Below are 23419 nucleotides of genomic sequence, written 5' to 3'. Positions count from 1 at the left end.
CAACAAAAAAATATTTTGACAGACTTTAAATTCGAAATCATCAACATGGCGTTGATATTAATAAATTTCATCCGAAATTAATAAAAATTCGACATTAATCTTTCAGAAGGGCGTAACATTGCCGGTTTTTGCACATTATTTCGGAATCATTATTATAACTTCAGCCAAAGTATTCAATCCTTTCAAACGAACTAAATTTGGCATTTGATGCCACTGAGTGTACTGACACAACCCCTTCAAACCGTTTCGCGTAAACGGGATCTCCTTTGATGAGATCGCTCGCGGTTGTTTGAACCCGACACTCTCCGGATGACGACAATTTCTGCGAAATCACTGCTGAGCTTGGGGTTAGACCAAAACAATCACACAATGTTTAATGTACCATAGCCCTTCAGTTTATCTTTCTTCAGTTCATGGAATTTTGCAATATCTCAGTTGCTTTAGTTTTCAATTACTTGCAACTTCTTCTAACCATTCCATCATTAGAACTATCTCCTCTATCCCATTATAGGAGAAGAAAACCCCCGGACAGCTGAACTTTAAAAAGGAAGACAAACCCCATTAAAGCCTAATGTGAGTGCGCGCTCCAGTGAAAATTAGCAGTACTAAAAACCTTCATAAAGCAGCTTGTCATCAGTCCACAATAGATTCGCTGCACCCCACCGTGTGTGTGGTCATTAAAGTCGTATAGGAGCGCGCGCTGAAACAGTTATACCTGACTCAAAATTAAGATTTCCCACGGTTTGCCCGGCGCACACAGAATCTCGCCGTCCCCGTTCCTTTGGAGGTGGAGGGGGGGTCATAAAAACTTAACGCTCTGTGTCGAATAACCATATAAAGAAAAATTATTTCTGCAAAAAATATCTTCTAGCGTAGCGGATTCCAAGCATCACTGCGCGCGTTCCGGAACTAAGGTCGGCAGCGCAATCTTCCCAAGCCGTCTTCCTAGTCGTCACTGGGGCAGAAGCTCTAGAACCTGTCTTGAAGTTGGCTAAAATTAACCAGCAAATAATTTGCGCTCAATTAGAGATCACGCAGATGTGCGAGCGAGCATCCACGTCGTCGTCATCATCCGGTAGTTTTTGTTTGTTTGTTTGGATTTCGGTCTTTCATCCCGCGCCAAATCGACGGCGACGTAAACAACGATTTTGACCTCTGCTGGTTACGTCCGGTCGCGGGGCCAGAAGGCCAGCCAGCTGCCATGCTGAGCGGGTGCGGGCACATCTGTTTCGGGGACGGGTAGGCCGGTTGGGGTTTGGGTAGTTTGATGGTAGTCTTAATTGAGGTAAAATTACATAACAAAAGATGTAATATTCAACCTTCCAAATTTGCACAATTTTTTACTGTGTAGCTATATGTGTGAGACAAACTTGCCTAGCCTTTTTTTCTCAGCGAACTGTTTTTTTTTTCATATGCGACATTTCTGTAAACATGGACGGTGCTTTTGTTAGAACAATCAATATTTATTTGGTCATGATTCGATTATTCGAAAGTCCCATTCAAACCTTCTCATAATCGAAATTCAGATAATCGAAACATCGGATAATCAATGATTCGGATAATGGAGTCTGACCTGTATTTGAAAGATGATTTTTTTTTCATTATTTTCAGTATTAAATAAATAGATTGGCTCATAAAAATCTCTTTCTTTTGCATTTTTTCAATAATATAAGTTTCATATTATTTTAAACATGATGAGACAAAAAAAAAATGTTCCAAAAAACTTCAAAATTTCCATGAAAATAGAAGTCAAATCAACTGAAAACAATCTAAAGTGCATTTTTCTGCATTGATAATCATTAGGAATAGTGAAATTTCACGATTTCGCGGACAGCGTGAAATCCGTGAAATTTTGCGTTTTCCGTGAAATCCCGTGAAATTTTTGTTTGTGTGAAACAGTAACAATTTTTCTCCAAATTATTTTATCATACTCAAATAGGAATACAAATATTCTTAGGAACTACTGTAGAATTAAGCGAGTAAATAAACTCGTTTAATTACAAATATAGGGTTAGTAAATTTTGATTTCGTGGACGGTGTGAAATTCTTGAAATTTATCAATTTTCTCTAAACATCTTTTGTTTTCAAATAAGATCATAATAAATATTTTTACCATAAAGACTATTTAAGTAAATTTTATTAGTTTTCAATTGAAAAGTTGATTGATATTGATATGAACCATTTAAAGAATTGTTCAGATTTTGTAGTTTTTTAGAAATCAACTAAATTTAGTAATATTTTCAGTCGCTGTAACAAAACTTTTATTTAATTTTTATTTGATAGGTATAATTTCAAAAGAAATTGAAAGAATCAAGCTTTGTTTTATTCAAAACAAAATGAAGAGTATTTCAGATTTTTTTCTGAGTCCAGTTTAATTTTAACGATATTTGATTATTTGGGTAAATGATTCCAGAAAAAGTATTTGATATTTAAGTGGAGTTTGGGTGGATGATTCCCGTGAAAGTTTAAAAAAATACCACCTTTTTTTGTTTTTTTTTTTTATTTCGAATAAAAATTTCGATTTCGTTATTAAATTATATTATTGTTGTCTATTGATTTTAAATTTAGTTTTTGAAAAGAGAGATGAATTGATATGAACTTGAATAAAATGTAGAGTGATAAAACAGAAGCAAATCAGCGAAAACTTTTTAGCTTAATTAGTCGAACATTTAAAAAAGCAGTTCAATAAATTAGAATACGCTTGCCCTACATTTTATTTCAAAATATAAATAGAGTCCATCCATAAACCAGGTGGAAACTTTTTTGAAAATTAAGAGATTTTTTTGTGTCTTTTCAAATTTAGTGAAGATTTTTTTTAAGTTTATTTAGGAATAATATATAATAAAGCATAAAAAGTAGTTTCTATGATTTAAACAAAAGATTTTCAGAGTTCTTTTAACATTTCTCACGTTCCGCGAAATTTGCGTGAAATTTTTTTGTTTTGAAATTGAGGTCCCCGTGAAATTTGCTATTTTTAAACGTGAAAAATCACTAAGCCTAATAGTCATATTTAGCATGTTTGGACTTGTTTAAAAATGTTTTGCATTTTTATGAAAATCCAATGTACAGCACCGCAAAAAAACATATTTTTCGCAAAAAAAAATTTTCGTCAATACTTAGATATTTTGGAAACTAATGATGGCAAAACAACTGGACAGGCGTATGATGCATTTTAAAACACTTTTTTCATTAAAACGTTGAAACCATGACTCGTAATTTAAATTTTTATACTTTTTTATTTTTTTGCCCCCCTCTCGACTTTGGTCGGTAAATTTGTATTTTTTTTTCAACAAGAGAGCAGTTCTCTACAATTTCGCAATTTTTTATCACGATTTTTTCAATTTTATTTTTTGATAAGGATAAATCATGTACCTATGTAAAAAAACAATTTTGCATCATTAATTCTTTCATACAAGTATTCATACAATTACAGAGTGGGTATATAAATGTACATTCTGAGAAATAGTTTTTGGGTTAGTTTGGTGTCTTCGGCAAGGTATCAGGTTATGATTAGGACTTTTCGGGAAAAATAGGTACACACAAAGAAATCCGATTTATTATTTAACTTTTTAATAAAAAGTATTTATCACGAAAAGTTAAATTCTCAAAATATGTTTTTTAAGTTTTCGCTTTTTTCATATTTTTAAGGATCTTTTGAGCCATAGTGTGTAATTGTGCAAAATCTGATTTATGATTTACGATTTTTTGAAAAAAAAAAACTTGCCATCGAAAAGTACTTTAAATATTTTTTTTATTAAATGTACCGCAATTTATTGCTACTTCCAGGTATACATTTTCCATTTCTTTTCGTTTTTTTTACATTCTAAAAATATTTCTTGAAAGATAAGCACACCTGAAAAAAAAAATTAAGAGAAGTTTAGATAATTTCCTACTCTTTGAAAATCGGGCAATAAGTTTCTGAGAGTTTTTTTTTGAAAGGTCCTATCAGCTATTGTGTTTAAAATGTCTATAGAACCTAACGTCATGATTCGAAATCCGGACACTTAGTAGCATATCATTTTCGTTATAGCTGACAAAAAAACATGTAATAAGTTGGAAATGAAGAAATATCATCAGGATGTAGTATTAAAAGTCAGTTTTAAGAGAATGCATGCAAAATATGTCTTTTCTAACAATTTTTCATCAGAATTTTCAAATTAAAATGGCTTGTTGTGCTTCGAATCCCGGACACTGATAAAAGCTGATTCGAAATCCGGACACTTTTGTTTCGAATTCCGGACACTCGTTTTTGCTAATGAATCGCACAAATTAGGACTGAAATGTTAGTGAATGGCATTCTTTAGGTCTCAAATAAGCTGTTAACATCAAAACAATAGATATTTTATATAAAAAATTGCTAGAATTTAAGGAAATCGAACCCATGAGTTTTTGCTTTGCCTTCCCGGTGCTTCGAACGCCTATGAAATATTTCACGTGAAATGTTTCGCATTTTTGGTCATCTTAAAATTTTATTTTATTTAATTGTTTTGACATTTACTACAGCGTTCGAACAAACTTTAAATGAAAGTTGATGTTAGAATTCATCAAATAACACAGTTTTGACATTCATAATACGAACTTATATCCAAATAATTGATAAAACAAGATGAGGTGTCCGGGTTTCGAAGCGTCCGGGAATTCGAATCATGACGTTATTGAAAAAAAAATCTCTAGATTTTTTCTAAGTGTCACATAATTAGCCTTTTATTTTTATCTGATGATATCTAGGAAGCTATTGGTTCGACTTTCAATTCATAAAAATATTTTAAAAATTTCAATGACTTTTTATTCTTAATTCTAAAAAAATATCTCCCAAACCATATTTTGCACCACCACGCACTATGGCTCAGAAGGTGTCTTTTATAGTACCCTGAAGAAAAAAATATCGAAAAAAAAAATAAATAAGTGAGAAAAAGTTAAATAAAAAAAACTCAGATTTTGCCGTAAAGTTCTTATCATAACCTACTTTTTTGGAATTGAAAGTGTAAAAACTGCCACACATCTACATTTTTCAAACAGTATTTTTTTTTATTAATAACTGTGATGTTTGGTTTTTTTTCAAACACGAGCAGTGCTTTGGAATCTAAGTTTCAGGAATTTCCTTTTTTTCAAAACGTTGACAGATTGATTAATGATGATTTTTATCATTATTTCCAACAAGATTTTTTTTTAAATTATTTCGTTGTTAAAACATGATTCTTTGGGAATATTTTATCTGTGGTAATTTGCATTGTATTAAACATGCGTTAAAAGCTTAAAGAAAATAAATTTTGAATAGATTTTTGAGTGCAAAAAGCATTCTTTTGAAGGAAAGCAATCAATACATTATTTACTTATCGATTTTGTAGTTTTTCTCAGCAAAAAAAAAATATTTAGGAGCTTTTCCCATTATTTTTAAAATTAAAAATAAAACATTCTGAAAATTTGTCCACTTTCTGATTTTTACTATTTAAACAACTTATTTTGTAAAACTGTTGATAGAAGCTTTCTTGCTTACTTCCTATTGAGCTACTTGTCACTCGATTTCAGTTGAAAACGCTTTTTAATGAGATGTCATTGAACGTCAAAGTGCTGATATGGCAACATTAAAGGCACGATGGAGTTAGATGCTGTTGGCCTTAGTGCTTCAACATAAGCATGATTTACTCAGTAAAAACTTCAATAAAATTAGTTTTTACGAAACATTTGTAAAAAAATTGTTGAAAAGTCAAAATTAGCATCTCTAAAAGGCGTCATGCAGTTATTAGGCGTTCACGTTGCAAAGCTGAATTTTTAAAAAAGTTTTCATACTTCCATTTTTATAGGATGTGACTGAAAAAAACTTGACCGACAATTATATCCATGTTTCAATATATTAATATTTAATTTTTTTTTTGTCAAAACCATCCTGACTTTAAAAATTGAATTTTCACTCCGTTTTAGGAAAATCTGTGTATATCTGTGTCCAATTTAAAAAAAAAAGTCTGTGTTTGTCTGTGCATGACCAAATGTCTGGACACAACTTCAAAAGTTTGTGAAACACAGACAAATCTGTGTACCTGGCATCCCTGGTGCTGAGTGTTACGTTATTAGTCAGTATTTACTAGTTTGCTTGAACAAAAATGACGAACACTTTGAAGTGAAATGTACAACGAACTGAAATTTGTTTTTTTTTTCAGTTTTAGGGTAGAGTAGTCATCAATGAGACACGGGGAACAATGATAAAATGGCTCTCACAAGTCGTAGTTTCAACCAATCAGGCTCATATTTGGGGGAAAGGTGTGTCTACTGGATACACGTCTGCCATTATAGTGGCTTTGGTTATGGACGCTCCCTTGAAAAGTTATTCATAAATGTTTGATTCTGGGGTGTAAAAGTAAATTATGGACAAAAATTACTTTTTCGCTCGTAGGCTGCCATTAACACCAAAACTAATATTTCTTCAAATTTCTTTCGACGTTCTATAGAGATTTAGTTGGGCTACAATGTCCTTTTGTTAGGTTTGACCAAAATTTAAAATATACCCAGAATCCAGGGCTGTCTCATTGTACCCCACTCTTTTCGGCCCATGGGTAACAATGGGACACTTTGATTTTTCTTCATTAAACTTTTCAAAATCTATGGAAATCTTTCAAAACATGAATTAAAAGTGATTTTTTGCATATTTATAAAGTTTTAACTTCATTTAACCAAAAATACAAAGTTTTTGGTATAAATATACGGATTTTACAAAATTTAAATACTTTTTAGTATAACTTTTGTTAATTAAAGTTTCATGTTGGCAAAATTGCTCTAAAATGTTCAAGGCAAGTTACCTGCAATGGAACAATACAAAAACATGATGTTTTACTAGAAAAATCTTGATTTTCGTAGAGTGTCTCATTGTTCCCCAGCTGTCTCATTGTTCCTGCCAAGTGCGTCTACAATGAGACAGTTGAATAACTCTGGTTGTAGATGTCGGATCGATCTCATATTTTGGTGAATGTTAGAACACATTAAAAGAAAGATAATGCAACAAAAAGCTCATTAAAACATGCTGATGAAAAAATGAGAAAAATCTTTGAAAGTTGAAAACCAAAAGTGTCTCATTGATGACTACCCTACCCTACCTACCGGGTTATGGATAGAAACGGTTCAGATTAATTTCAATTACTCGTTCCTGGATCCAATATACCGAGACCATTTTGATAAGCTGTTGAAGTCATGATTCATTGCAATGCTTTCTCCTTGCCCGGTTTCGCTGAATGCAACATATCGCATCGTCTTTCGCATTCTAAGCATTCCGGCAGAGGAAAACTAAATCCACCAACATCTGGCAAGCCTTAGTGCCGACGACGACGGGTTTGTCCTGTTGGCTGTTTTCTATTTCGTTGCGCTGGATTTGGGTCAAACTGGGAACGGGTTAATCTGGGTTAATCGGCAACGAACCTTGGAGCTGTTGCACTCTCTGGCAATGGTCGCAGCATGCAACAGATGCAGCAGCACCACCAACGGTACCGACTTACACTCAAACGAGGAAAGTTTGTCAGTACTTCTGACTTTGAATGTCAGAATATTCAGTCCAATACACCACAAGATATTGATAGTAGGAGAGAGGCAAAACTCATATATGCTCTTCATTTTGGCTCTCTCATCTTGTCTCTCATGGTTTATCCAGCTATCAGCCTACTGCGCCTTTGTACTCAACTGCAAGAATAAGCGGTTACGATTTCGAGATCACACTGAATGTCAGAGCTCCTCCGTTTGGGTGTAGCAACTGTAAAAATGGTTCGTGCTAAATCTTGACGAATCTCCGCAAAGTCACGCGGCTTTGCTCTAGTGCTTTCCTGTAGATGTTCTGCAAATTTAGCAGCGCGTGGTCACGGGTCACCTGTTCGTTTCTTCTTCCGGGAAGCTCTTGGTTCCAGTGCCGGAACCGAAATTGTTCTTAGTCAAGTCAAGCCGCGCACAGGTGATGAAAATATGGCCCGTGTCGTAAAAATAACAATCTCTACTCACGGGGTGCAATTTTCCCACTTTTTTTTAACTTGAACTATATTTCGTCTTCGCTTGTTTTCCACGTCGCCATTTTCCGCGCAAATGTTTTGTTTCTGTTATTCTGCGGTCGGGGGGCGCGAAGCACGACGGGATGCAGATATTTAATTGAATAATTTCCTGTCTGTTTGTGTGGATCTGGTGTGCGCAAACAATGAAGCAACTGTACGTGGCGTATTGGAAAAACAGCGAAATATATGGACCGGTACGGATTGTTTTTTAAATAGACACTGCCGTAGCACGTCTAAACAGATTGTCGAAAGGTGTTGTGTTGTGATGTGGAGTTCTGGTTGTACCTGTTTATGCCAGTTTGGAACAACTTGACAGTAATTCGACAATAAACAAAGTGATTTGAGAACATGTATAGTATATATCTACTAAGATGGCGCGCAATATGGCGGTGGTTGAGCACACTCAAACCCCGATGGTTTGACAACAACTGTTGTCAAACGAACGGGGTCACTTTTTAGTTTGACACCCCTTTTACACGGAGTTTACACACACTATAAAACGTTTGTTTTGATAGTGTGCGTGAGCGCCGTGTAAAAAGTGACAGTTCTCCACTTTTTAGTTTGACCAACCAACGGGGTACATACTAGGAAAGGTGTCAAACGAAAAAGTAACCAACCAGGAGGGGTTGAGTGTATTGAGAAAATTAATTTGGTAATGCATCATGTAATCAACCATCCGAATGTAACTAATTTGAGGTCACCTAACTATGTTGTTTTGTTTGAAATATGCGTGTTTATTAGATTTTTTTTTTTTTTGTTGCCCAATGGGCATTGGGTTAAGTTCACTGCGACCACCTGAGAAGGCTATCTTTTGTGATGTACCCTGGTTACTGTCCATACTACAAATTACTCGTATCCATTGGATCGGAAGACGAGGGGTTATTTTGCAGACATGGTTTATCCCAATTCGGCGCAATACAGTCGATAAACTGTATGACCTTCTTGGGATGGGTGTGGTGCCATACATCGTACGGCGTAAGAAGGTGCGATCCAAAGAACCGCAGCCTTCGAGACACAAGTGCTCCGCAGAAGCAGAGTAAATGTGCCGAGCTTTCCAGCTCAGTTAAACAAAAACGACAGAGGTTGTTAGGCCACCTGCCGATTTTGTGCAGGTGATATCTGGCAGGACAATGTCCTGTTAGAAGCCCTGCGAGTATTCGTAGTTTCCTACGGTTTAAGCCAAGAAGTTTCCTGGCAATTGAAGGACTTGGAGTGATAAAAGTTTTAGCTTGTCTCAATCCTCGCATCTCGCCCCAGATTGAAGCGATTTGCAATTGTCCCCAATTAGTTATTTCTTGCTTCACGGCACTTTTGAGATTCCAAGGAACGGCTCGGGACCCACGAAGATGTTTGATGAGCCTTGTCTAGCAAGTTCATCAGCCATTTCGTTGCCTTCAATGCCGCAGTGCCCTGGGACCCAAAACAACATGACTCTGTTATGCCGAGAAGCAAGTTCCCTGAGGGAAGCGACGCACTCCCAAACAAGTTTGGATTCGCATTTAGAGGATTTTAATGCCAATAGTGCAGCTTGGCTATCCGAGAAAATACCGATTTTTGCGTGTCTATAATTTCTCATAATACACGTCCTCGCACAGATGTGTATGGCATACACTTCTGCTTGAAAAACGGTAGGCCACTTTCCCATAGATATGGTTTCCCTGGTTCGAGGACCGAAGACTCCAGCTCCAGTAGAAGTGCCCATTTTTGAACCATCCGTAAAGAAACGAATAGTTCCTTCTGGAAGTGTAGGTCCTCCATTACTCCACATTTGGCGATTTGTTTCAATCACCTCATATGGAATGTCCATGTTGAGCCTCACCTCCATGCAGTCCGAGACTGAAGTTGCAAGGGGAAATGTCAAAAGCCTTCACGATCCGCGAGTGACCCGTTCCATCTCCTTCCACCCAGTTGTTACACCGTTGTAGTCGTAGAGCGCCAAGCGCTGCCTCCTGCTTCACATGTAAATGTAAAGGCAGAATGCATAGCATGGCTTCCATGGCCGCGGTGGGGGTTGTTTTCATTGCACTCGTTACAGAGAGACATGCCAGTCGTTGGAGCTTGGTCAGCTTCGACTGACATGTCTTCTGTTCAGTCTTCGGCCACCAAACGGTCGACGCATAGGTTACCCTAGGTCGGGCGATGGTGGTGTAAGACCAGAATGCAAGTTTCGGTTTAAGGCCCCAGGTTTTGCCGAGCATTTTGTTGCACGCCCAGATAGCAGTAGTTGCCTTCTTTACCGCATAGTCCAGATGTGCATTCCAGTTCAGCTTTTTGTCAAGGATTACTCCTAAATATTTGACCTCAGAACTGAAGGTCAGTTGGGTTCCTTTCAAGGTAGGCGGCCTAAGGTCGTGTTTCCTCCTGTTAGTAAACGGGATTATCACGGTTTTGTTGGGGTTTATTGTCAGCCCTTCCTGCTCACACCACGACATGGTGCAGTTTAGAGCTGACTGTAGACGGTCCGATAACGTTCCGTCATACTTCCCCCGGATGATTAAGACTACGTCGTCAGCATATCCAATGACTTCGTAGCCGAGTAGTGTAAGTTTTCTTAGAAGACTATCTACCACCAGCAGCCAAAGCAAAGGAGAGAGTACTCCCCCTTGCGGACAGCCTTTGGCTGCTGTTATTGTGATAGATGTGTCTCCTAGCGATGCTGAAATCTCTCTGCTCGTAAGCATAGCATGAATCCAGCTCGCAGTTGTTCCATCGACGTTCCTCGACCGGAGCGCTTCGTTGATGGCTGTGTACGAAGTGTTATCGAAGGCACCCTGAATATCAAGAAAAGCACAAAGTGCAGATTCTTTATATTTCAGTGCGTTCTCGATACGTGACACTAACGCGTGTAGGGCAGTTTCGGTCGATTTGCCCGCTTGGTATGCATATTGGTGTTTATGCAAAGGGAAGTCCTTCAAGAACTCCGCCCGGATGTGGTTATCCGTGATTTTCTCCATAAGCTTGAGCAGCGTCACTGTCAGACTTATGGGTCTGAAGGCTTTTGGCATCGTGGGGTCACTTCTGCCGGCCTTAGGTATGAAGATCACCTTAACTTTGCGCCAGCTTAATTTAAGGACCCCATTTTGTGAACAGTCGAATTAAAAATAGAGTAGATGTTTTTTATAAGACTGTTTTTTTTTATTGCTAAGGAATCCTGAGCAATACCTACAACTTTGCCGAAGACACCAAATCAATCAGAAAATCCGTTTTCAAGATACAGATTTTTGGCTTCCTCTCCGAGGAATGCCATATAAAATCACTTGAAAATTGGCCAAAAAATTGCACTTCGATTTCTCGGAAATGGCTGAACGGATTTGGACACTTCCGGTTGCATTCGATCCCTCTTAGCTTCCGATAAGTCGCTATTGAAAATCTTCCCCGTAGCCCTTTCCTGTCAAAAGATATTTACGAAAAACGATTTGCAAAACTAAAATGGAAAAACAAAAACGATGAAAAATTTTCAAAATTGCTTCATTTTTGCACAACTAGGTAGTCTGGAATGTCCTCCATCCACGGCTGAAACGGGACAAAAATCCATTGAAATTAGCCAAAGTTACAGCCACTTTAAGAAAACTGTTTGCATTCAGCCGCCTCCAAATCGACTAAAACGTGGCCAAAATTAACCAAAATTTCGGCATGTTGCACATTTTTGTAAAGCTTTTTCAAAACCCAATCCAATGAGATACATATCTCGACGAATTATTAGGCTTAGTCGCTAATATCTGCACTAAACTGCTATTTTTGACGATACCAATGCATTATCACATGCTGGTTCGCCCATCCGGCTAAAAACCCAGAACTATTATACTTCACTCGAAAGCATTTTTCATCGTGCTTCGAATGTCATTTTAGGAAATAAAATTCCCTTTGTGAATCGCGTCCAGCATGCTAAGATTCTGTCGTCCCTAAATCAGGACCAGAATAGCCTCAAAACGTCTTCGCCAAGCCAAGACAAGTCAAGTCATTTCGGGAAATGACAATATGTAATGTGTTCTTAGATACCTATCCATGAGCCATCGATCGACTCCGTTAGCGATACACTTTTTACCCTTTCTTAAATTTTCGCTTTAGCTGTAGAAGGTGAGAGCGGAATGCAAGGCGAGAGAAGGAGAGAGTTTACGGAAATTTTGACTCGTTCGAGCACTGCATAGGGACGTGGCGTTACATCGTGCTGCCATCTGGTTTTTTTAAGTGCAAAAGTGCTGAGTCATCGTCTAAAAATAGACGGCGTCCTATCTCGCCCAGCAAAATGAAGTCGATAAAGTAGTCGGTTTCGATAAGAAAAAGTGGAAAACGTGGTCTAAAAATAGTGACGCCATCCCCCTATGCCGTCACGGTGTAAAAACTCGCGTGCATTGCTTACATGGATTTTCGTCGACGAACATGGGCGTATTTTACTTCTACTCGGATTGAATAGCATTCGATTTAGTAAGTCTCTAGACTATATACTAAGTATTCTGCTTTCAGTCAAAAAGGATCGCAAAGTTATTATTTTAAATTGTTTTAAAAATCCATTTTAAATCCTTTGCGGTCGTACAAAGGGTCATTGTACCCAGAAAATTAAGCTTTATCATTGTGAACAATAATATTACCAATTTAGTTGAATTTTAGAACTCAATCAACGAATCGCCTCTATATATACATGTACATTCTCAATACATTTATTTGTGTATGAACCGAGAAGAGGAAGCCCCCATTCACCTAGGTGGATTAAGTAACGTTTTTTTTTAATATTTTAATAGCCTTTATGTATGGATAGAGTGGCTCAAATTTGAGTTGAGATTTGTATAGACGAACATCTGATGATTTTTTTTTTTAGTGGTCAAAGGCCATACAAAGTTTCATCCCAATAATTAAAGAAATATTTCCAATGAATTTGCTTATTTTTTGGGAGAATTACTCTGAATTTTCTAATTTCCTGAGGCCATTGAAAAATTTATTTCACGTTTATATCCCCCCCCCCGCATCTATATGCCTCAGCTAATTGTAAAATCGATCGTAATCGATTAATCATTAATTCATTGATATTTTTTCTAATTTTTGTTAGTAGCTAAATGTAATGATGTACACAGAAAAAAATTTATGGTAATATTCATCAGGAAATGATGACAAATTTTATGTCAAAATAATTGTGTAATATCATATCAAGAACTGGTAAATTTTCATCAGTTTCTGTTGAAATTTCATTAGGTTTACATTTTTGCACATTTTTTAGGCAAAATTACTCAAAAAAGAGATAATATTCAACCAACCAAATTTTCAACCTTTCAAAATTCAACATTTTTTCTGCGTAGAAAGCTTTTTGTGATACTTTGGGTGCTGAAAAGACAGAATGCGTAACGTGAATTCCGAATGATCTCCACTGCTCTTCACTAATACAACTGCACTACAGCTGTAAACATAAACAAAATAGAAGGCTTTGTTCAAGCTCAAGCGTGACATATTTTTTGCTGCTGAAGTGACTCGTTTTGAAACATTTTGGAGGATCATATTGAAGTTTTCGCTGAAAAATTAAGTTCTTCGTGCTTTTTTTGTTCGTAGACTAAACGATGGGCGGTTAAAAGAGTCCTTTGTTTTTAACGTGATGAAATATTGCGTCTTTGAAGCGTAGTGATAATACAGGAGTTAGATTATACAATGTTATTTGGCAGGTGCAATTCACAGTTACTGATAATTCATTTTAAACAATTTGTAAACATAGGTTTTGAGTGAGACATAGCGCTTATGGAAATGTTGGCAACGAATTAAGACAATCTCGATTTTATCCCTTTTCTTAAGACTGACTCAAAAGCTCGACGCCCTCGACTTTTTTATTTCTGACAAAATAAATTATAGATGGGTAATTCTCTACCAACTCACACGAAATCGGGAAAAGTTGCCCCGACCCCTCTTCGATTTGCGTGAAACTTTGTCCTAAGGGGTAACTTTTGTCCCTGATCACGAATCCGAGGTCCGTTTTTTGATATCTCGTGGCGGAGGGGCGGTACGACCCCTTCCATTTTTGAACATGCGAAAAAAGAGGTGTTTTTTTTAATAATTTGCAGCCTGAAACGGTGATGAGATAGAAATTTGGTGTCAAAGAGACTTTTATGGCGTGCTCAGAATTCCGAAAAAACGTATTTTTCATCGAAAAAAACACTAAAAAGTTTAAAAAATTCTTCCATTTTCCGTTACTTGACTGTAAAATTTTTTGGAATATGTCATTTTATGGGAAATTTGATGTACTTCTTGAATCTACATTGACCCAGAAGGGTAATTTTTTCATTTAGAAAAAAAAATCATTTTAAAATTTCGTGTTTTTTCTAACTTTGCAGGGTTATTTTTTAGAGTGTAACAATGTTCTACAAAGTTGTAGAGAAGACAATTACAAAAATTTTGATATATAGACATAAGGGGTTTGCTTATAAACATCACGAGTTTACGAAAAAAAGTTTTGAAAAAGTTACTTTTTGCGTTTCTCTTAGTTTCGTCGTCCATGTCTGTCGCGGGTGACTATGAACGATGATGACCAACTTTTTCAAAACTTTTTTTTTCATAAAATCGCTGTAACTCGTGATGTTTATAGGCAAACCCCTTATGTCTATACATCGATTTTTTTTAATTGTCTGCTCTACAACTTTGTAGAACATTGTTATATACTCTAAAAATTTATCCTGCAAAGTTAGAAAAAAACACGAAATTTTAAAATGAAAATTTTTGTTCTAAATGAAAAAATGACCCTTCTGGGTCAATGTAGATTCGAAAAGTACATTAAATTTCAGATAAAATGACGTGTTCCAAAAAATTTTATAGTCAAGTAACGGAAAATGGGAGAATTTTTAAAACTTTTTTATTGTTTTTTTTCGATGAAAAATACGTTTTTTCGGAATTCTGAGTACGCCATCAAATCGGGCGTCTAATTTTTCATGAAAGTCCCTTTGACACCAAATTACTATCTCATCACCGTTGCAGACTGCAAATTATTGAAAACACCTCTTTTTTCGCATGTTCAAAAATGGAAGGGGTCGTACCGCCCCTCCGTCACGAGATATCAAAAAATGGACCTCGGATTCGTGATCAGGGACAAAAGTTACCCTTCAGGACAAAGTTTCTCGCAAATCGAAGAGGGGTCGGGGCATCTGCTGTGTGAGTTGGCGGAGAATTACCCAGATCGATTACAATACTTGCCAATTCTTGGCATCATTTTTAAAACAGTAAATTGGTTCCGCTTTGCCAGTTCCAAATTGAGGCCGCTTTGCGGACAACTATTCTGCACCCGGGTGATACTTATCGCCATTTTTTTTTTGAAAATTAGACATTAAATAAGAAATTTAGCTTATTTGATTATTTTTTTGCTTTCTGATAGATGTCAAAAATTTCAAACCACGTGTGTGAAAATCATCGAACAATGGGGTTTAAATGTCAACATCAGTTTGACAACTTGTTTTGACGTTTAGTTTAGACGCTATTGTTTTCAAACACGTTCGAATTACGAATTCGGTCTGTAACGTCCAGATTCGAATTCCCGGACGTTTCGAAACCCGGACACTTCATCTTGTTTTATCAATTATTTGAATATAAGTTCGCATTATGAATATCAAAACTGTTCTATTTGAAGAATTCCAACATCAACTTTCATTTAAAGTTTGTTTAAACGCTGTAGTTAATGCTAAAACAATTAAATATAATAAAATTATAAGTTTACCAAAAATGTGAAATATTTCACTTGAAATATTTCAAAGGCGTTCGAAGCACCGGGAAGGCAAAGCAGAAATTTATGGTTTCGATTTTCTTTAATTCTAGCATTTTTTTTATATAAACTATCGATTGCTTTAATGTTAACAGCTCATTTGAGACCTAAAGAATGCCATTCACTAACATTTCAGTCCAACTTTTAGCGATTCATAAGTAAAATCGAGTGTCCGGAATTCGAAGCAAAAGTATCCGGATTTCGAATCAGTTTTTATCAGTGTCCGGGATTCGAAGCACAACAAGTCATTTTAATTTTAAAATTCTGATGAAAAATTGTTAGAAAAGACATATTTTGCATGCATTTTCTTGAAACTGACTGTTCATACTACGTCCTGATGATATTTCTACATTTCCAACTTATAACATGATTTTTTGCCAGCTATAACAAAAATGATATGCTACTAAGTGTCCGGATTTCGAATCATGACGTTACCTGTGATGAATCGCGAATGGGGACCAAAAATTAAATGCCAGTGTTCCCCTTGTTCGAAGCGGAAAGTAGATGATTTCGTAATTCAATCACAGAAGACCTCTGCCTTCACGGAATTGCAGTGGACTTTGGTGTGGTGGGGCCAAAGGGCAAATTCATATTAACCTTCAAAATGAAACCGCAGGCCAGAATTAGGCTGCCTCTGTTCAAATGTTTTTTATTTATTTATTTTTGATTTGACAAATTGGTGCACAAAGTTACGAAATTTATTCTCGTGATGACTACAAATCGAATTTTAAGATAAAACCTATATCGAAGTTTAAAACAATTTGGTAACGCGTTTGATTAAATTTGAACTTTGTAAAATTCGAAAACCTTTAAAAAAAATCAATGTGTATTGTATTAATAACATTTTTTTAAGACTTGCTGTTAAACCAAAAAAAAAACAGCAAATGACAAGTTTAAATCATTAAAAAAACATAATCAACAAATCAAACTCGGTCATTGGACCCTTGCACAAATGTCACCAAAAGGGAAAATCGTTCAAACTGGTCGCTAGCCGCCCCTAGTCCAAACAGAAGAGTGAGAGGTGCATAAGTCTCAACATTCCTGGCCAGATCTACCACCACCGCCACTCTCCAAGTAACAACCAGTGTTGAGTGTAACTTGTTGGCCAGCCAGGTGCAAGTGCAGCATTCGAGTGGAATAGGTGGAATGTGCAAACTGCACTTGCTCTGCACCTCGTGGACACTGTAGGAAAAACCGAGTGGGGTTAAGTGGGTACCTTTTTGTATCTGTAATTGATCATGATTTACTTGCAGTGCTTGAAATGAAAAAAGGGGGAAAAAACAACTGTGTATTTCTAATTCTAATGGCTTGTCGCGTCGCCGTTGATTGCAGAGAGCCCCAAGGTTGTTAGGACAGACCTTTCGCAGAGCCTTGCTGAAGAAGTGAGTGGGGATAATATCTTGGCGGGCACGATTTCATCGCGATTTCTACAATCTCCCGAGAGAAGATGGATTTCAAGTGAACTGCTTGGCTGTGATACAAGTGATTTCGGTGCGGTGATCCACGATGCCGGAGTTCGACGATACGTTCCTGTTTGATTGTGCCAAATTTGAGCGGAAAAAGTGGAAGTCCTACAACATCAGCTTGAGGCCCAGCAGCATAGTGCTGAAAAGTGTTGGCAGCTTTAGCCCGAATGTCAACAACAACAACAACAACTACCTTGAAGAGGGCGAGGTTATTGGGGGTGGCCTGCGGCCCATCGCCGATCCGCCGGTCGTGAAGAAACGTGACTATCTGCAGAACCAACGAACCGGGGTGGTCAACTCGCTGTACGGTGGCGTAAGTCCCATCCGCGAGCGGATCCTCGGGTACAACTTCAAGCGGCACTCGTACAGCTGCAGTTCGGCGCCGCCTTCGCCGGCAGTGTTGCCATCGTTTTTTGGAGGAGTTGAAGGAGGAGGATGTAAGTAGCTCACCATCAACCGTAGTTGGCCACATCTGGCAATATCTATATGCAAACATGGAAAACTTATTAACACCTCGTGTAACGAAACACGACTCTCCCTTGGACCCGGGAGGGGGAGTCACGTTTGTGCGTTGATCCGCGGGACCAGTTTCTAGTTTTAACCCTTAACAGCTTAAAAATAATGAATTCGTAGACAAAAAGTATAAAAAAGTAACATTTGTACACTAGAAGGTTATAATGCCGCGATCGCGATCGCCATCGATCGGTCGTGACGCCATGGGAAAGTTAAATATTGCCACCTGTTTGGGGCCTAAACCAACATTAGGTCCATAAGCGTTCGTTGAGTTGAATCACGACAGAGGGGCTAATAAACTATTGCCACCACTCTCGGTTATTGAAAGTGGTCCTAGGTTGTGGATTTCAAATTCAAAACATGGCCTGTTTGGTGTTGATCTACTCTGAGGTGTGCGCGCGACAACCTTGGCGGCTTACCTTGTGGGAAAGTTGAATGGATAGAAAAAATAAGGAGGTTGGCTCGAAATGGATCTGGTCGTTGGTTGTGATAAGTTTGGGTTATTGCACTGATATTACGGTTTGTTTTTATGTATTGTCAACTTGATTTCCGTAGTCTTTTACTTTCAATTCAGGCTAGTTAAAAAAAAAAAAATTAAATACTTTATTATTTTTCATGTTGGGGAAATATACCGTTTCTAATCAAACACCTATCTTCGTCATATGGAGAGTTTGATGCTCGTTTAAAGCTCCAAAAATACTATTTAGGCTATAAACTTACCAGCAACAGCACCGCCTCGAGTAGGCACGCAAGTGTATGCCACTTACTGGCCGAAAAGATCAAATTTAAGGCACTTTTGATCATAATTTCTATTTTGCGAGACCACTTCTCATCATTTTGTTGGTACACACATCCACACGCAAGCTTAACTGCTCAACGAAAGTCGCCATCAACATCTTTTCACTTGCGCTAACGTTTTCAAAGCGCTTAAGATATGAAATTGCTTCCAACTACCGGCAACATGTTCTGTAGAACATTAGTTAGTCACTCACTTGAAAAATATTCCCGAAACATGTAAATAATTAGCATGCGCCATCAAAAAAACAAACGCGCCAAGTCTTTTGACGTTTGACTTTTGGCGACCCATTCCAATCGAAGGCTGAAGCAAACCGAGCGAGAAGCGAAGGCAAATAAAGAACAAAGGATGGCCACCAACACCACCAGCAGCGCCTGTTGGAGTGAGCCAGTGATGCCAGGAAACTTTCTCTATAAATGCTACTTTTCGTGAGTGTACGCTTGAAAAACAACACAATTGGCAGCACTAAGCAGACCCAAAAGAGCGCTGGGAGAAAAAAGAACTAAGCTGAAAATAGAAAAATGAGCGTGGCCCAATGCAGTCTCGTCTGATTAGAATACATTTGAGATTTTTTAAATGTAAAAGTGAAAATAAACAGAAATGTTCACAAAAAGCTGCTCTACTCGTTGGTGTACTTGATTTTAGTAATTTTCAAAGAACACTCCAGAATCAATCCAGAATCCGGCATGATTTGAACACGACCGCTTATTAGGCTTAAAATGGGTATATTTCCCCTAATCCGAATTAAGCCAGATCGTCAAAATTGTAATAATTTATGTATATTCATGACTATCCCAATGAAAATTTTCAATTAATTTAAAAATAAGAAAAACACTATCAAATTTAAATTAAATAAAAATAAAGAAAAAATTCAATACCAGATCCCACTTTTTAAAATTTGAAAATAGAGAAATTTATTTTTAATTGATTTAAGTTTGTTTCATTTCTATTTCTATTGGATTTTTGAGGCTATATAAACTGAGTAATTCTCAACTTTCGCGAAGCGATTTTTTTTTCGTTTTTTTTATCCTGGTACAAATTTTATTACAGTTTTTGTCACGCTCCCATCAAGGTCGGCCTGAAATATAAGGGGGGCAAAACGATTTTTTTAAATGGAAATTGAAGTGCAATCCACTGAAATCAAATTAAAATGCATTCCCTTGCATTTAGAAACATTTTTAAGCATGTTGGAGTTAGTTCTAAGATTGATAGAATTTTAGTAATTTTTCGATGTACAAAATCTCAATAAAACAAAATTTGATAGTTTTTTCATTGTAACAAAGTTAAAATCAACAAAATCAGAAAAAGGGGAAAATCCCGCCGCTTTTTGACAAAAAACCTTGGTGTTTTTCCTTCGAAAAGTAATTTTTAACTGCAAAAAAACTAAGCATTTTTTTTCTAAAAATAACTTGAAAGCAGTGAACTTTATCAAAAAATGTGTAAAGTTATTTTAAGAGGCAAATTTATGTTTTGAACCTGAAAAGGGTCATCCTCCGCCAACTCACACAGCAGTTGCCCCCCGACCCCTCTTCGATTTGCGTGAAACTTTGCTCTAAGGGGTTATTTTGGTTCCTGATCACGAATCCGAGGTCCATTTTTCGATATTTCGTGACGGTGGGGTGGTACGACCCCTTTAATTTTTCTGGTTTTTTACTAAGACACGTTTTTCAGTGATTTGTAGCTCGCAACCGTGAAGAGATAGAAATTTGGTGTCAAAGGGACTTTTGTGTAATATTAGACGCCCGATTTGATGGCGTACTCAAAATTCCGAAAAAAACGTATTTTTCATCAACAAAAAGTTAGAAAACAGTTTTAAAATCGCTGCCATTTCCCGTTACTCAACTGTCAGAAATCGTGAGACATGTCATTTTATGGGAAATTTAATGTACTTTTCAAATCTGAAATAACCCAGAAGGGTCATTTTTTCATTTAGAACACAAATTTTCATTTTAAAATTACGTGTTTTTTTCTAACTTTGCAGGGTTACATTTTAGAGTTAACAATGTTCTACAAAGTTGTAGAGCAGACAAAAACAAAAATTTGGATAAATAGACATAAGGGGTTTGCATATATTCTTCACAAGTTATCAGAATTTTACAAAAAAAAAAATTGAAAAAGTTATCATTTTGACCATTTTTGACCAGTTTTTCGAATTTTTCAACCCCAAAAAATCAATCGTGTGCTTTTGCATGTATTTTTTTTCGAAAAGTTCAGCAAATTCTGCATAAGAATGACCCCTTTGATGATTGTTGTGACCCGTGCATTGCGAGAATCAGATTTTTTTTTCAAAAAAAATATTTTTGTGATGAGTGAGTGTTTGTTTTTTTATTTTAGAAAAAATCCCACATAAAAGCAGTGCACAAGCCACAACAATCGTCCAAGGGGTCATTCTTATGCAAAATTAGCTGAACATTCCGAGTTTTTGGGGTTAAATCGAAAAACTGGTCAAAAATGGTCAAAATCATAACTTAAAAAAAAACTTTTTTGTAAAATTCTGATAACTCGCGAAGAATACATGCAAACCCCTTATGTCGATATATCAAAATTTTTGTTTTTGTCTGCTCTACAATTTTGTGGAACATTGTTACACTCTAAAATGTAACCCAGCAAAGTTAGAAAAAACACGTAATTATAAAATAAAAAATTGCTTTCTAAATGAAAAAATGACCCTTCTGGGTTATATGACATTCGAAAAATACATAAAATGACATGTCTCAGGATTTTTTATAGTTGAGTAACGGGAAATGGCAGTGAATTTAAAACTATTTTTTAACTTTTTTTGATCAAAAATACGTTTTTTCGGAATTTTGAGTACGCTATCAAATCGGGCGCCTAATTTTACACAAAAGTCCCTTTGACACCAAATATCTATCAATTCACGGTTGCGAGCTACAAATCACTGAAAAACGTGTCTTAGTAAAAAAACAGAAAAATGAAAGGGGTCGTACCGCCCCACCGTCACGAAATATCGAAAAATGGACCTCGGATTCGTGATCAGGAATCAAAATAACCCCTTAGAGCAAAGTTTCACGCAAATCGAAGTAGAGGTCGGGGGGCAACATTTTCTGATTTCGTGTTAGTTGGTGGAGAATTACCCTAAAGTATTTTGAAATTTTGTTTGACAGTATTTTACATAAAAAAAACATGGCATCGACACCAGATTTTACACCATCCTAAACTTAATCGACTCCTAATTAAATTCTTGCAAAAGTGATTTTTTTTTCGGTTGTAGTATTCCAAGATTAATGATTTTTTTGTTAAATGGCAACACTGCCAAATATGTTTTGCCTTTGCTGGGCATACCTCAGAAATTTGTATTACCATCGGGGTTTGAGTGTACACACAAAAAAATGTTCTAGACTGTTGGAGTATTCATTCCTAAAAATTATAGCTCAATAATTTAAAAATCGTGATACTCACGTTTTCTCGGATTCATACGTGTACACGGAGAAAAACGAGTTCCCAAAATCGCGAACAAGCTTTCATGATATTCGGAACAACGAACAAAGTGTTAAAATTTCATGGCACGTTTTTCAAAACAGGTTTGTTTATTTTTTTACTCTTTGGTTTGACAGTTTAATCTTGGATTTTTGTTTTTTGAAAAAAAAAATCTTCTTAAGGTTTGACCTATTTTCTGCAAAAGTTCACAAAATCGCACATTTATCCACACAGTGTCGAAATTACGTGGTCCCTCTTGATGATCTCCTCGTCTGCCTTGGGGCCAAAAACAATGTCACTGGTGTTTACTCACCAGTTCAAACGTGTTCCGCTCGTTTGACTTAACAAGCAGCAGTCTCAGCCTCACACATAAATTCGCAACCAGAAGAGCAAAAATTTCAAACCTCGGTGTGTCGTGCTCATTTTAATATCTGCATAAAACGTGACATTTGGTTCGCAAACCACATACGCGGCTATTAGAGGGGTTGTGTTCGCGCACGAAACTTTCTCCAGGATCATGGTGGACGGTTTCTGTGGACAAATTTAGCCATTTTATATGTTTATGGTTGCAGTAAAGTGAGGACTGCAAATTTGGTGACCTGTGCTCTTAATTTGGTTTAATTTATCAAGTTAAGATCTTATAACATAATTTTGAAAGACTGATCTCACTCTGAGTTAAACCAGACGTAATCGCATTTTGTATAGTTACGCGATTGCATTTCTCGGCGTGTCGCAATCGTACAGATTTTCGATCACGGTGGGCCCCCGGTTAATCACATTTCTACCGGTCGATCAAAACCGCATAAAACAGTTCCAAACAAAGCCCACAGATTCGCGTCGGAGCGTGCCCCGCAAGGTGACAGATCAATTTCTCGCGCGCACTTTATTGCCACTCATTGTTGGCCATTGCCGGCCATTACTTCATTTTGACGTACTTTTCCTTTTCCTTTCCTTTCCGTTTTCCTACTCAAACCATTCAGCTATTATTAGGGGGGGGGGGGTCTTTGTGTTTTGTTTCGCGCTCCTCCTTCCCCTGTTTCTGCGGAGAAATTGTACAACCTTGGCGCAATTGGCATCGCGCGGTTGACACTTTTGTCGCCAAAAGCGCGCGCGCACACACTTTACGTCACCGTATGCCAATCAGAGTAGGCGATTCCATGACTCTTTCAACAATGTTCTTTGTCACGCTGGTCATGCCTGTAACATAACCACCTGCATTTTTTTTTTCGTCATTTGCCATGGAACGCCGTCCCGCCACTGGATTGCGATGTCGTCTTTGCGCTCTGATGGTCACGTCGCACCCAGAAGATGATTGTCTCGTCACATCAACCCACCGTGTAACGCCTAACCGGCCTTGTTTGCCTAAATGTTCAGTGAAACACATGTAAACACACACGGCGGCGTCCTAGTAGGCAAGCAAGTTTTTTTTTCCTGCTGTGCAAAGACGACCCCCTGG

General features: G+C 37.1%; 1 protein-coding gene across 9 annotated transcripts in view; it reads left to right on the top strand.

Moving 5' to 3' along the window:
- Positions 1 to 23419, top strand: part of LOC6053284 (guanine nucleotide-releasing factor 2) — a 136403-nt gene that overhangs the window by 53775 nt on the left and 59209 nt on the right. For 2 of the 9 annotated variants that reach the window (XM_038255661.1, XM_038255656.1), the window contains exon 1: positions 17007 to 17653. The exons of 4 other annotated variants lie outside the window; for them this stretch is intronic. In XM_038255661.1, coding sequence (XP_038111589.1) covers positions 17257 to 17653 — 397 coding nt within the window. In that variant the 5' untranslated portion in view covers positions 17007 to 17256. Of the gene's footprint in view, positions 1 to 17003; positions 17654 to 23419 lie in introns of those variants that run through there. 3 more of the 9 variants (XM_038255663.1, XM_038255652.1, XM_038255700.1) reach the window with 3 other exon arrangements.

This window comes from Culex quinquefasciatus, chromosome 1, assembly GCF_015732765.1.
Source record: "Culex quinquefasciatus strain JHB chromosome 1, VPISU_Cqui_1.0_pri_paternal, whole genome shotgun sequence".
In the NCBI taxonomy this organism is placed as follows: Eukaryota; Metazoa; Arthropoda; class Insecta; order Diptera; family Culicidae; genus Culex; species Culex quinquefasciatus.
This window is presented reverse-complemented; position numbering and strand designations above follow the sequence as displayed.